The sequence below is a fragment of the Leishmania panamensis genome (assembly GCF_000755165.1).
Source record: "Leishmania panamensis strain MHOM/PA/94/PSC-1 chromosome 22 sequence".
Classification (NCBI taxonomy): Eukaryota; Euglenozoa; class Kinetoplastea; order Trypanosomatida; family Trypanosomatidae; genus Leishmania; species Leishmania panamensis.
The window spans coordinates 442,513-455,120 of NC_025868.1; the positions used below are offsets into that span (position 1 = coordinate 442,513).

At 60.7% G+C, this 12,608-nt stretch overlaps 4 protein-coding genes across 4 annotated transcripts; all 4 read left to right on the forward strand.

The window, feature by feature from the left end:
• Positions 1-989: 989 nt before the first annotated feature.
• Positions 990-4,109, forward strand: LPMP_221050 (protein kinase, putative; the record flags this gene model as incomplete). Its single annotated transcript, XM_010700803.1, has 1 exon — positions 990-4,109. The coding sequence occupies one exon, from the start codon at positions 990-992 to the stop codon at positions 4,107-4,109; it is 3,120 nt and encodes a 1,039-aa protein (XP_010699105.1).
• An 816-nt stretch (positions 4,110-4,925) lies between these two features.
• On the forward strand, positions 4,926-6,278 carry LPMP_221060 (hypothetical protein; the record flags this gene model as incomplete). The annotated part of the gene is made up of 1 exon (XM_010700804.1): positions 4,926-6,278. One exon carries the CDS (start codon positions 4,926-4,928, stop codon positions 6,276-6,278), a length of 1,353 nt encoding a protein of 450 aa, XP_010699106.1.
• Positions 6,279-7,192: 914 nt separating this feature from the next.
• Positions 7,193-10,033, forward strand: LPMP_221070 (protein kinase, putative; the record flags this gene model as incomplete). Its single annotated transcript, XM_010700805.1, has 1 exon — positions 7,193-10,033. The coding sequence occupies one exon, from the start codon at positions 7,193-7,195 to the stop codon at positions 10,031-10,033; it is 2,841 nt and encodes a 946-aa protein (XP_010699107.1).
• A 1,576-nt stretch (positions 10,034-11,609) lies between these two features.
• LPMP_221080 (hypothetical protein) lies at positions 11,610-12,452 on the forward strand (the record flags this gene model as incomplete). The annotated part of the gene is made up of 1 exon (XM_010700806.1): positions 11,610-12,452. One exon carries the CDS (start codon positions 11,610-11,612, stop codon positions 12,450-12,452), a length of 843 nt encoding a protein of 280 aa, XP_010699108.1.
• Between the last annotated feature and the right edge of the window lie 156 nt (positions 12,453-12,608).

Sequence of the window (12,608 nt, forward strand, 5' to 3'; positions counted from 1 at the left end):
ACAAAGCTCTTGCTTTTCTGATCTCCCTTTGCCAGTGTGTGTGTGTGTGTGCGTGCGTGTGAGGGGGGAGGGGGAAATGGGCATCCATTGTCCATAAGTCTCTCCCCCTCCCTCACACGCACACAGTACCGTATTACCTTCCTCACGCCTCTCTCTCTCTATAGCGGTGGTGGTCGTTTCTTCCTTGGTGACCTGTCAGCCTGGACGTTCTGCAAAGGTGCCTCTTTCACTCTCGCCGGGTCTCTTGTTTGCCCCTCTCTCTTTTGCTCGCTGCCTCTACCTCGCGGAGAGCTCATGGGTCAGTGAGGGGGGGCGTTTGTGCCCATCTCCCTGTGCTCGTCTGTCCGCGCCAGTGCTGCCTGGCCTCCTCCGCCGCTCTTTATCCTTTGAGGGAGCGCTCTGCGCTTCACGTACTCCGTTAGGTGTGTGTGGGGGGAGGGCGGTGTATGGCTGATTGGCGCCGCACTACGACAACCTTTGCTGAAGAAGGGGTATTTTGGAACCGCCGCACTCCACTGGAGGCGATGGTGCACAGAGCAGACGTGTGGCTGCTGAGGCTGGTTGGAAGAAAAAGAGAGAGAGAAAGCGTGCGACAAGCATCGGAGCAGGAGTATCGTGCTGAGTAATCTTTCCTCCCACCACCACCACCATCCTCACACACACACACAGAGACCCCGCCCATGCCTTGGCTTTCCCCTTTTCCTCGCGTCATTGAGCGTCACTTTGTCGTTCCGCGTGCTCTGCGCCTCCTCTGGCCTCTCCGCCTCCTCCGAGCTGTTCAACTTGGCTCACCTTTCCCTGTCACCACCACCTCACACCACGCACAGACACCACAGTCTCACACACCCTCAGCTCGTGCGGAGACGGCAGCCTCGTCTTTTACAGAGACAAACCTCACACACGACGTGACGCACACACACACACACACAGGCACTCTCCGCCGCAGCAGCATATTGAGATAATACGGCAACAGCAAATCAAACGAGATCATGGCGACCAATGTGGCTCTCTCAACCCCAGTCATGCCTTCGGCGGTTGGACGAGAGCACAGGTCTGTTCGGGGCGCAAGGGCGGTTGGGTCAACGGCGTCGTCGTCAGCCGCTGGGTGCAGGGCCCATTCTGTACGCTCTGTCCACTTTGCGCTCGAGCCTGTCGCGCGGGATGTGCAGAGGCAGATGGAGCAGCAACTGTGGCACTGGCTGGGAAAGACGCACAGCGTCGTGCGTCCACTCGAGGCGAGCGCACGTGGGCCGGTGCAGGTGATGGAACGCATCGCCACAGCGACAGCAGCCACTATCACCACCGCCACCCCCGCGATGGTGGTCAAGACGGTTGCGGTGACGTTACCGCCATACCGCGAGCAACCGTATGACGCATCGGAAGACGAGGACGTATCCTGGTCACGTGTGCAGCTGGTACCAAACGTATCTCTTGTCTTGTGGGAGCAGTGTCGTCGTCGCCTGCGGCACGTGGCCGGTGTAGTGGATGTTTACACGCTGGCCAGCATGTTGCGCGACACACGAGAGAGCAGTGATAAGAAGAGACACGGTGGCAGCAGCAACAGCGGTAGCAGCGGCGGCGCCGTTCGCTTCTGTGCAAGCTTCCTCGGTTCCAGCTGCGATACAACTGCGTCGGGTCGGGTGCCAATGCCAGTGCTGGACGCAGATGAGCTGAGAGATCATGGGTGGGCCCTGGACGTCGTTGTGAAGCAGCCGACGCGACAGCATCACCAGAGCGGCAGCCGCAGTCGGAGCCCCAATCTCGCGCCACCGCTGCCCCACCCCACTGTATTTCTATTCGCGCGCGACTACATCAGCCATGCAGAGGTACTGTGGAACTTGATGCAGGAGCGCTGGGGACGGGAGCGGCTACCTGTGACGGTGATGCCAACCTGGGTGAACACGACGGCGGTGTTCGGCAGCGACGATCCGCAGGTGGAGGCTGCAGCAGCGTCTGCCTTGACGGAGGACGCTCTCAAGAAGCTGAGGCGTCACCTTGGGCGATGGCTGAAGGGTACGTCGGCGGCCGACAAAACAAAGATCCGCGTGACAGAGCGGGCGGCGGCGCTAGCGATCGACACGTACAGCGCCGCCGTCACCGCCGCCGTCGCCAGCGATGAGCAGGCGCTGACGACGCACGATGCAGCCGATATTACATGGGGGCTCTGCACCGCACTGGCGCGGCTTCACCGCGCCGGAATCGCGCACGGCAACCTCAAGCCGAACAACGTCTTGGTGGGCGACCCAGTCGACACACGTAGCGCTGCGCAGGCGGAGGAGGGCCCACGTGAAGTGCACGTCACCGACCACCTCCTCCCCCTGCTCCCTGACCGACTTGTGGAGCCGGGCGAACTACTGACACTCCCGTATGCTGCCGCTGTCGCCGTTAGCACTGCAGCTGCCGCACCGAAGAAGTCGAAGGTCGTGAGGATGGACGGCTACGTGTGCCTGAAGCCGCAGGAAGAGGCGACCGCAATGTCATATCTGCACGGTGGCGGGCCGTCTGACGTGTCCACCGTCCCGGCATTGTCGTTGAGTGGATTTCTGCTGAGCGACGCCGTCAGCGGCGGCGATGACACTGCCGTGCTCGGGGGTGGGGTAGACTGCCTCTCAAGCACCGCCTACGAGGCCGTGCTACTACAGCACCTCGCCGCCCCCGAGAAAGTGTTGTTGGTGGCGGCGGACGGCAGTGAGGGTAACACTCGTGTAGGGAAAGGTGCGACCGCAACGGCAACGACGCTAAACACAGGTAAGACGCACTTTAGGGTGTGGATTGATACGCAGCACACAACACCCGCCAGCGACATCTACGCGCTTGGCGTGCTTCTCTTCATGATGCTGACCGGTCGCCTCCCACCGCTGCCGCGCTACCGCCGCGTACCGCAAGGTACATCCGAGGCAGCAGCCGTCGGCGCTCGACCTCAGCCGGCGTACGAGGCGGTGGCCCACGACGTTGTGTGTGCACTGTATGAGAATGCGGCGAGGCGCAGCTTCAAGCGCGACCCATCACCGATGCTGGAAGAGCTCAAGGCCTTCTTGCACTCCGCAGCCGCACGCCGGCACCTGCCTCTTGTCCTGGCGCTCGCACGTGCCGGCGTGCGGCCAACGACGATGGACATCCTTGTAGGTATGCTGCACGTCGACCCTGCCAAGCGACTGACCCTTGCGCAGCTTCAACACCATTCCTTCTTCCGCACATACGGACGGCGTCGACACGCTTTCCGGGCAGAGTTTGCGGAGGCGGCGCGGCGGGTGCAGCATGCAGCAGCAGCGACAGGGAAAGATCCCGTGGGCTACGGCGTAGTTGCGACTGTTCGACGACGCATGATGCCGCAGAACATGGGGGCCACCGCCAAGGCGGCGGCTGAGCATCCTCGATCACCGCCGCCACCGTCGGCAAGTCGCCTAAGCACAGTGGCGCCGCGTGTATCCTCTGGGCCCATCACGCAAAGCCACAGGAGCGAACGCGACATGCCAGATCCTGCGGCCTCTCCAGAGTCGAAGCGAACAGTGCCGTGGCGTACTTCACAATCCCCCCCCGCTCAGCTGTCCCACGCGCCGCACGCCGTGCACGTTCCCGACAGGAATCGGGAGTCCTCCCTCTCCTCCTCGTCTCCCTCCCCAACACCGCCGGTGCAAGAGCGGCAGCAACGCCAGTCTAAGGAGCTCTCATATTCAATGCTCGGCAGCCGCGCACCGCCGCCCTCCTCCCCCTCGTTCATCTGGCGAGCTAATTATCCACCCCCATCCCGCCGAGCCGTCATCCAAGACGACATCGGCCGGCCACTAGAGCGGAGCTGCACAGCGGTGAGAACGACCGCGGTGCCGGACAGATCCATCGGCGCTGCACTACTACCGCACGCTGTCCGACGCCTCTCCCCCTTGCGCCGTGAGGCGCCGGTACTATCGCAAACATCTCTCGATGTTGTGTCTGCCAGGCCGGCTCTGCACGCACCACGTCGGCCCGTCATGCGGCGTCAGTCAGCATGGATGATGCCGCGGCTCTACTCGGTGTATGTGATGTCCCTGGCCCTTCTGTTTGTTGCCCGGCTTAGGCGCCGCTGGGAGCGCACACGGCTGCTACGCTGCATGAAGCACCGTCATCGATGACGCGCTGAAGCACGTCGGTGAAGCGGCTATGAAGAGTGAGTAGCCGTGCTGCCCCCACCCCCTCATCATCATCATCTTTTCCCTTTAGCCTCTTTCGCTAAATTTTTTGTCTTTTATTTGTATCTCACCTACTTCGTGCGTCGACCACGTCTTCCCTCATCACTGATAAACTCAGCAGTCTCGCTGTCTCTCTCCCTCTCCCTCTCCCTCTCGCCTTCTCTGTTCAAGTCCTGCTAGTACCCCCCTCCCCTCCCCCCCCCCTCTCTCCTTTCCCCCACCCCCCCCTACTGCCCCACCCTCTGCCAGATACACGCACAGCTGCGTACAGAGGGAGATGTGGAAAGAAGTGAAACGCTGGTTTGCCGAGGCTTCAATCTTCTGGATAATGGCTGCCGGCACGCAATGGTGTATCGTTGTTGTGTGTGTGGGTCTGTCAGTGGGTGTGGGTGTGTGTGTGTGTGTGTGTGTATGCCCGTTAAGTATGTCGAATCCACTAGAAAGGAGCAGCCAGAATTAAACACACGCACTGTGTAGCTAAGTCTTCACTGCAGCCCACGCGCCTACCAGCCCGTTGTTGAGGGAAAAGGCGGCAAGAGGCTAATGCAAATGTGTGTGTGTGTGTGTGTGTGTGTGCCTGCAAAGCGGGTAGGAGGCGCTCTGGCCGCACTCGCTCGTGTGTAGATGTGTGAGCGCTCTCCTCTCTCCCTCCTACCACTCCACCCCTTGCCCCTCCTCTCTGGTGCTGCAGATCACGAAGGCGCGCCCTTCACAGATTGAGCCCCAGGCCCTCTTTTCCATCACTCACGCGTGCGCATTATGTCCTCTCAATCTGCTGCTGCTGCCGCAAGCAAGGCGCTTGTACGCTGCACACGACGCATCCGCGACCCTCTAAACTACCTCGCCATGCAGCCGACAGATCCTGACCAGGTCACCACCTCCATCCGCACAACCGATGCGGCCATGGTGACGTGGTTTGTTCCCTTGCACAGTCTTCAGTACTGCCTGCACAAGCGGTACGAAGCAGAGCAGTTTGGCGAGATGATCTTGCCCAAAGGTATGGCCGTCCCAGAGGCAAAGCCGTTGACGCCGACGGAGGAAAGGGTGAAGGCGGCGGTGGCACGGCGTGAGCCATCGGTGGTGCCGCAGTTCATGCGCATGACGGCGCCGCGATCGAGCGGGGCAGCTGACGCCGACGCCGCGGCCGCTGGTTCCCCGTCCGCGTCCTTGTCCTCGCGCCTATCCTCTCCTCCATCCCCATCGGCAGGCGGCAATCAGCTCAATAACTACGTGAATGAGGCTGGTGACACGGTGGTGCCGCTTGGGCTCGTCACGATGATCGTCGGCAACAACATCCCTGCCAAGCAGTCATGGCTAGAGCGCCTCGTTGACCCCGCGCCGCACCCGACGCTTTCGATGCGAGTCATGGTTGTCGACCGCATTCACTGGCAGCGCACGAGCTGGCTGGCCGGAAGTATCTGCAGCAGCCTCTGCTGGGGGCGACTACCACAGCGCATTTTCTCCATCAACCTCGACTATAAAAACCCCGTCTACATCTCCGGTGGCAGCGCGGCAGACGCGGCGGCCGAGGAGAGTGCGCCGGTATCCAGCAGGCATGCCCGTCAGCCACTGGTGTTCGACACGGTGGCGCAGCGCTATACTTCTCCCTTTCAAGTCGACGTTCCCGGTTTGAACTTTAGGTTGAAGATCGAGGACACCGGCAAAACCCTCTTTGACACTTCCTCGCGGATTGTGGACGGCTTCCTCGACAATGAAAGTGCCCTGCACCGGCTGGCACTGTCGCGCGAGGTGAACATGCTCGGACTCGGCGGCTCTGTGTACCGGCAAGCATTGTGGAGCAGTCCGTCGCTACCGAACGTCGGCCGCATCGTCAAGTGCGAGTTCGGCTCCCTCTTCGAGCGCTACTTTGGTTGCTCGCCAGTGGGTGACCCCGTCGCGACGTGGCTAGTGGACGCGGTGGAGAAGACACTGATCTACCAGATGGAGGGCGAGGTAGAGGACGAGAACGACCCGAACAGCGCCACGACGTATGGCGACCGGTCCCTCACGGAGCGCGTGCAGAAAAAGGCGATGAACCGGTACAACGGGTTCCGCGACGACATCCGACGCAAGACGTACAGCGAGCTCGCCGGTGACGAGGTGCCGCGTTGACAGAGAAAGCGAGAGGTAGGCGAGCACGGTGCGCAAGGGGGGAACGAAGCGCGCTACGTTCGCTTATGTGGGTAAATGAGAGGTGGTCCGTGTACTGCTCACCCCCCCCCACCCTCCCCTCCCCTCCCCTCCCCTCAGCTGCATCCTGGGCACGTTTGCTTGCTGGAGCCGACGGGCAGCTGGCTAACGTAACGCCTGCGAGTGCGTTAAGGGAAGGAACGAATGACTAAGGAAAAAAAATTAGGACACCGAAATGGGCGGTGCTGCACCACAAGAGCCCCTCCCTCCCCTCTCCTCCGTGCTGTCTCCCTCTCTCTACCGCTGTGTCGCTCCTTTGCTGGTCTCATGCGACAAGGCAGCAGCCCTGTACCTGCAGAAAGACGGGGCGTGGGAGGGGGAGAGGGGGGGGGGTCGCGGGTCTCTGCCTGGTAGACCCCTTCTCTCTCTGTATTCTCCCTGCTCCTCCATCATCATCCTGTAATCCAGCCACTCCCCCCCCCCCCACCTCTCCATCCATTATGACTGTCGCCCCACGTCACGAGCACAGCAAGTAACGCGTTCGTTTGCTGCTAAGCACTCTTTTCCTGCGGCATACCACCTCTTGCGCCGCGTCTACCAACCCCTCTCCCTATCCTGCTCCGCACATCGAGAGAGAGAGAGAGAGAGGGACGGAAACAGTCACGCGTCAACGAGCGCGACCTCTTCCCCCTCCCTCGTGTCGGATCAGAGCTCCAAGTGCCATGTCTGCGCCAGCAGCGGCAATCACCACCCCGCCCATCGCGAACAGCAGTGGCAATGGCGCCACTAGCGGAAATAAAAAAGTGAACCCGCAGGCAAACGACCCCCACTCCTCGAAGTCTCACCGCGTCGAGCACGCTGGAGGATTGCCACGCGGTAGCAAGAGAAACGTTAGTATGCCTACCAGTACTGCAGGTAGTGCACCCCATCGCCAGGTAATCGGCAACTACGAGCTGGGCTGCGTACTCGCGATGGGCGACTTCGACTGTCGCACGCGCCTCTGCAGGCACGTTACCACCGGGGTCCCCTATGTGGTGCGCGTGTACGATAAGCGCGTGCTGGCGGAGGCGCAGTGGATGTGGAACCGTGTGGCGGAGTCAATCCGGGTGCTCCGCACGTTGCCCAAAAACAAGCACGTGCTGGAGATGGTTGAGTGCTTCGAGACAAGCACATCTTTGTATATATTGATGCATCTCTTTCAGTCCATGAACGTCACCAAACTCTTCACCGACGCCGCGGCACGCGAACAGCTGCTGCGTCGCCTGCACACTATGTCGCAATCCCTCGCTCGCTCTTCTGCCGCTTCGACCTTGAATGACCTACCCATAAAGGATTCCGAAAGGCCGGAGAGGGGAGCATGTTACCGCGCGCCGAGCCGCTTTGGTGCCCTGCAAGCCACCGATATGCCGAGCTTCACCATACCCCAAGGGATGGCCTGGATTGCACCTTCCGCGACGAAGACACCCAAACGAGTGTCGTCGCTCCAGATGGAGAAGAGCGTGTGGACCTCCAGCGCACCTGCAGCGGAGCCGCAGTTCTTGAGGCGTGGCGCCGAGGCGTCGGCAAATGCGAACAAAGCCCCTCTCCATGGCGGCGAAAAGCAAGGAAGTACGACCAGCACTGTCGCCTCGATGGTGGACAGCGCCAGCACCTTACTGACGGCAGTGGCCGCTATCAGCGCTCTCGATGGCGCGGCGGTGCCATCTCACGTGCCGCTGTCGCTCATCCGCGCTCTCTTCGAGCAAGCCGTGAAGGGTGTGTTGCACCTCCACCAGCACAACGTGGCCCACACCGGCATCGCTCCTGATCACCTCCTGGTAGGACCCGATGGCCTGCTGCGTATCAGCAACATCGTTTCGTGCTGCTTCTGTGCGCCAGGTGACCGTCTGCGCGAGCTCCGCGGCACGCGACACACCGTTGCTCCGGAGGTACTGCGAGGTGAGTCCTACGACCCCTACCTTGCCGATGCCTGGGCTCTCGGTGTGGCCCTGTACTTCATGCTGAATCGTGGTCGCTACCCACACGACGGCGCTAGCACCCTTCGACACATCCTCCACAGCCACATGCGGCCCTCACGGCCTGGACTGCCGTCCGTCGCATTGGACCTCGTCTCCCGCCTGCTGCAGGCCTCCCCAGAGGAGCGGCTTCCGGTTGATGCCATCCTCGTCCACCCCTTCTTCTCAGAGTCTTTGCCGACCATTGCCGAAGAAGCAGCAGCAGAGGCGGCGAAGGCGGCGGAGCTGCAGGCGCAGCACGGATGCCGCAGCCTCACTACCGGCGCGGCTGCCCATCGTAGGCACAGCGTCGTGAACTGCGGAGGCGACGGCAGCGAGAATATGGTTGGCGAAGACGTCGCTGTGGCCGGCACCAACCGGCCAGCAACAGCATCGCTGCACTGGGAATCACTCGTGTCCTTTAGGAGTGGTGGCAGCATCACTAGCGGAGATGAGGTGGACAGTCCGTTGCTCAACGCTCACGACGGCGACGCGTTCTCGAGAAAAGACGGCTTGAGACGGAGCGGCAGAGGCACGGTCCGCTCGCCGCACGCCGGCCTTCCCAGGTACGGGGTCTCTGCTGCGCTGCTGTCTCCGTCGACGTCCACGGCGCGTGCGCAGCAGGTCGCGTCCTCCTTCGTGACCACGAGCCCGCACGACTCGGTCGGGGGGTCAAAGTTGGGGTCGCTTCACCCGCGCTGGCGCCCCGGGCTGGCGCCGACGTTGGAAGCTCTGAAAGACCTCGCAGCACGTGTAATTCAATATCACTACCGCCAAGTGAGGCACCGCCAGCAATACCGAGCCGAGACGCGTGCACTGGTAGCGCGCAGTCAAGCCATGAGCCGAGAAAAGGCAAAAGAAGAGGGCAGCGGTGGGCAACAAGGGGCCTTGTTGGGTCAAAGCCCCGCCGTCGTCGTCGTCACCACGCCACTGACTCTTGAACCTGCACCTTTCTCTGCAGGCACGGCAACGCCGAAGCAGGACGAGCTGCTTCGCCGACAGCGCCAGCACCAGCAGCACAATTTGACTCTGGTGCGAAAGGTGGCGGTAACGCCGAATGTGCCGCAAGGCGCGGCGGATTCGCAATCGGCTGTCTCCGCCCGTCGCCGAGTTGCGGCCAACAGCGGCACGAAGACGGCCGGCTCCTTGAAGAACAAGTTGCTACCCTACCAGCACAAGTCCGGCACCGCCCCTCCAGCCTTGGCGAATCAGTTCACCCGTATGATGGCAGAAAATGGTGTTCTCTGCACCCACGCAGTCTCATACGGCAGTTCCGACTGCGACGATAACGACGACGAGTGCAGCTTGATTAGCAACCTTGATGCTGCGCAGCGTGCTAATGTAGTCCGGGGCACCGGCGCGGTGGACCCATCCGCCACCACTGCTGAAGCTAATGGGACCGCCGCGCGAGGGTCGCTGAAGCTCCCTGTACCTCTTCGACTCAACCAGCGCAGGTCTGGCAGTAGCGTGGCAAACGCCAATGTTGTAGCACCGCACCAGCCTCACCTCTCTTCCAACTCAAGCATGCTGCCCACGCTGGCGTTGCCGCATAGTTTGAGAAATAGTGTCGGTCGCTCCCCCGACCGCGCACGCGTGGTGGAGGGGATGACAGTAAAGGATGCCGAAGCGTGTCCGCTGTGCCACCGCGAACCCTACATGGTGCGCGCCATCGGCATTCGCCCATACGCGGGCACCCCGTACGTCTACGCGGATGGCAACTTTACGAAGATGTTGTTGGTGTGAAGTGGTGTAATGACTCGCATTGCTGGAGTGCGTGTGCATTCGAGAGTTGAGCGGCCGATGAAACACATCCTTGACTTTTTCCGCACATTCCCCCCCCCCTCTTTCTTCCTCTCACAAGTCCGCTCGGCCAGTGCGCCCTGGCCGGACCCGTCACCAGCACACACACACACACACACCCACCCCCTACAGCCTACCCCGCTGTAAATGCTGAGGCTTCTGCTACCGCAGCGCCGTGGTGTGACGGCGTCTCCCCTAATCCTTCTTGCATACGCTTCCCCCACACTGTCATTGTTGGCGCCGCTGTTTCTCCCTCTCCCTTCGGCCTGGGCGACTGAAGCTCTACCCTCTCTCTCTCTCTCTCCATTCCTACTGCTGCTGATTTGTGTGTGTGGGTGCGCAGACTCGATGTACTCCTCTATTTCCCTCTATACTCCTCTCCTTCCGTGTGTGTGCGTGTGTGTTCATCTCGATGGTTATGGGTGGAATCGTATCGCATTCCCTCAAGCCCCATGCTCGCCTGTGCTGCTATGGAGGTGCTGTGTTGTCTCTCCGTTGCGCCACCTCCACCTCCATTTCCCGCGCATCATCACCCCTCCATCCCGTCAACCTCATATGTCGCTCATCAGCTCATCACCCCAATATACACTTCCCCTTGTACGTATATGTGTGTGTGTGTGTATGCTGCTCATGTCGCCATAACACCAAACTGTATGTATCTCCTTACGAACATGTGCGCATGGGTGTGCATGCATGCATGCGTGTGTGGGTGTTTGTATACCCCCTCCTCCTTCTCCTCCTCTCTCTCTCTCTCTCTCCACCTATTCTTGGGACGTCGCTCTGCTGGCCTTGTCCTTTCTACCGCGATGTGGGCTCCGGTGCACATGCGCATCCTTTGCCTTCGTTTTCCTTGACATTACTGCTGTGGTGGGGGCGCGTCTGCCCTGGGGCGTCTGTGCCCGGGGCGGGTGCGCAGCAGGAATAAAGAAGTATAAAAAATATATATAAAAACAGAGGAGGAAAACGCGCACAGAGCCGGAGTGGAAGTCGGGCGGCGGGGTGGGAAGGGGAGGGGAGGGGAGGGGCGGGAGACTACTGCTGCAAAGTGGAGAGGGAAAAGCACACCCTTCCTCCGCGTCTTACGCACTCGCACTCGCACTCTCGCTCTCTCTCTCTTCCTCTTCCTTGAGTGTGCAAGTGAGCGTAGAGATGTAAACGTACATGTGTGATCAACACACGTGGCGCATGTAGCGCATAGACACGCACTCGTATGAACCCTTATTTGCTTTGTCGAGAGGGAGAGTGATGCGCGGTGGCGCGCTGCCCCCTCTTTCCGATTTCTCTTAGGCGCTATCGTCGCCGGATTGGGCAGTCTTGCTAGCGCTGCTGCGTTGGAAGATGCTGCAACGACCCTCTCTTCTCTACTCGCTGCTCATCCTCCTAATCGTTTTTCGATCTTGTATGATCGCTTTCCCACCACACCCCCTTCATGGCAGCAAACGTTCTCTTGTCCCCGCTAACGAAGCCGAAGACAGGTGTAGTCTTACACGTATGCGTTAACACGTGCAGGGGCGCAAGCATGTCATCCTCAGCGGACCTGTCAACAAGAGCGACGCGCTATCACGAGCAGTTCGGTCTCCCGTCCTTCGACGACCATGTCTTCGTCATCTTCGGCTATGGCTCCATCCTGTGGAAACAGAACTTTGAGTTCGACGCTGAGTACGAGACCTACATCAAAGGCTACAAACGCGTGTTTTACCAGGGCTCATGCGATCACCGCGGTGTGCCGGGTAAGCCGGGCCGTGTGGTGACACTTTTGCCCTCAGAAGACAAGGAGGAGCGCGTGTATGGAAAGGCCTTCCAGCTGCCGGCGGACCCTGAGAAGCTGAACAGTATCTTCACGGCACTCGACACCCGCGAGGGCGGCTACGACCGTGTGCAACTGACACTGTTCAACGCGCGCCCGACGACCGGTAACCTGACTACGGCGCCGGGGCTGCTGGCATCGACGCCAAAGTCCTTCAGGACTGAGAGCGCCACCCGATACAACCCACCCCTGCGCCAGAACTCTTCCGAGGTCGAAGCCGGTGACGCAGAAGAGGTGCTCGACATCCGCAACCATCCGAACGCGCCAGCGGTGCAGCCGTGCAAAAAGGTCGTGTGTCTGTGCTACATTGCAACGGAGCAGAATAAGGACTACGTCGGCGAGGCCTCGACAGAGATGATCGCAACGGAGATTCTGAGCTGTGCCGGCGTCAGCGGTCCAAATCGCGAGTACCTCTTCTTCCTTGCCGATTCCCTTCGTACGATGGGGGCGACTGACCCACACGTCTTTGAGCTTGACGCCGTCGCGAAGCAACTGCTGCGTGACCGGGAGGCGGAGTTTTCCGCCGGTATGCAGCAACCCGTCACGATCGCATAAATAGTGAGTGGCACGCGTTCTCTCTCCCTTTCCCTCTCACATCACGTATGTGCGGCAACGGTGCGCCGAATGTTTTTACCCCTCCCCCCCCCCAACCACCACTACTACGGGCGTCCCCCACTTCCGACGTTTGCGTGTGGACTCTAAATGGTACGA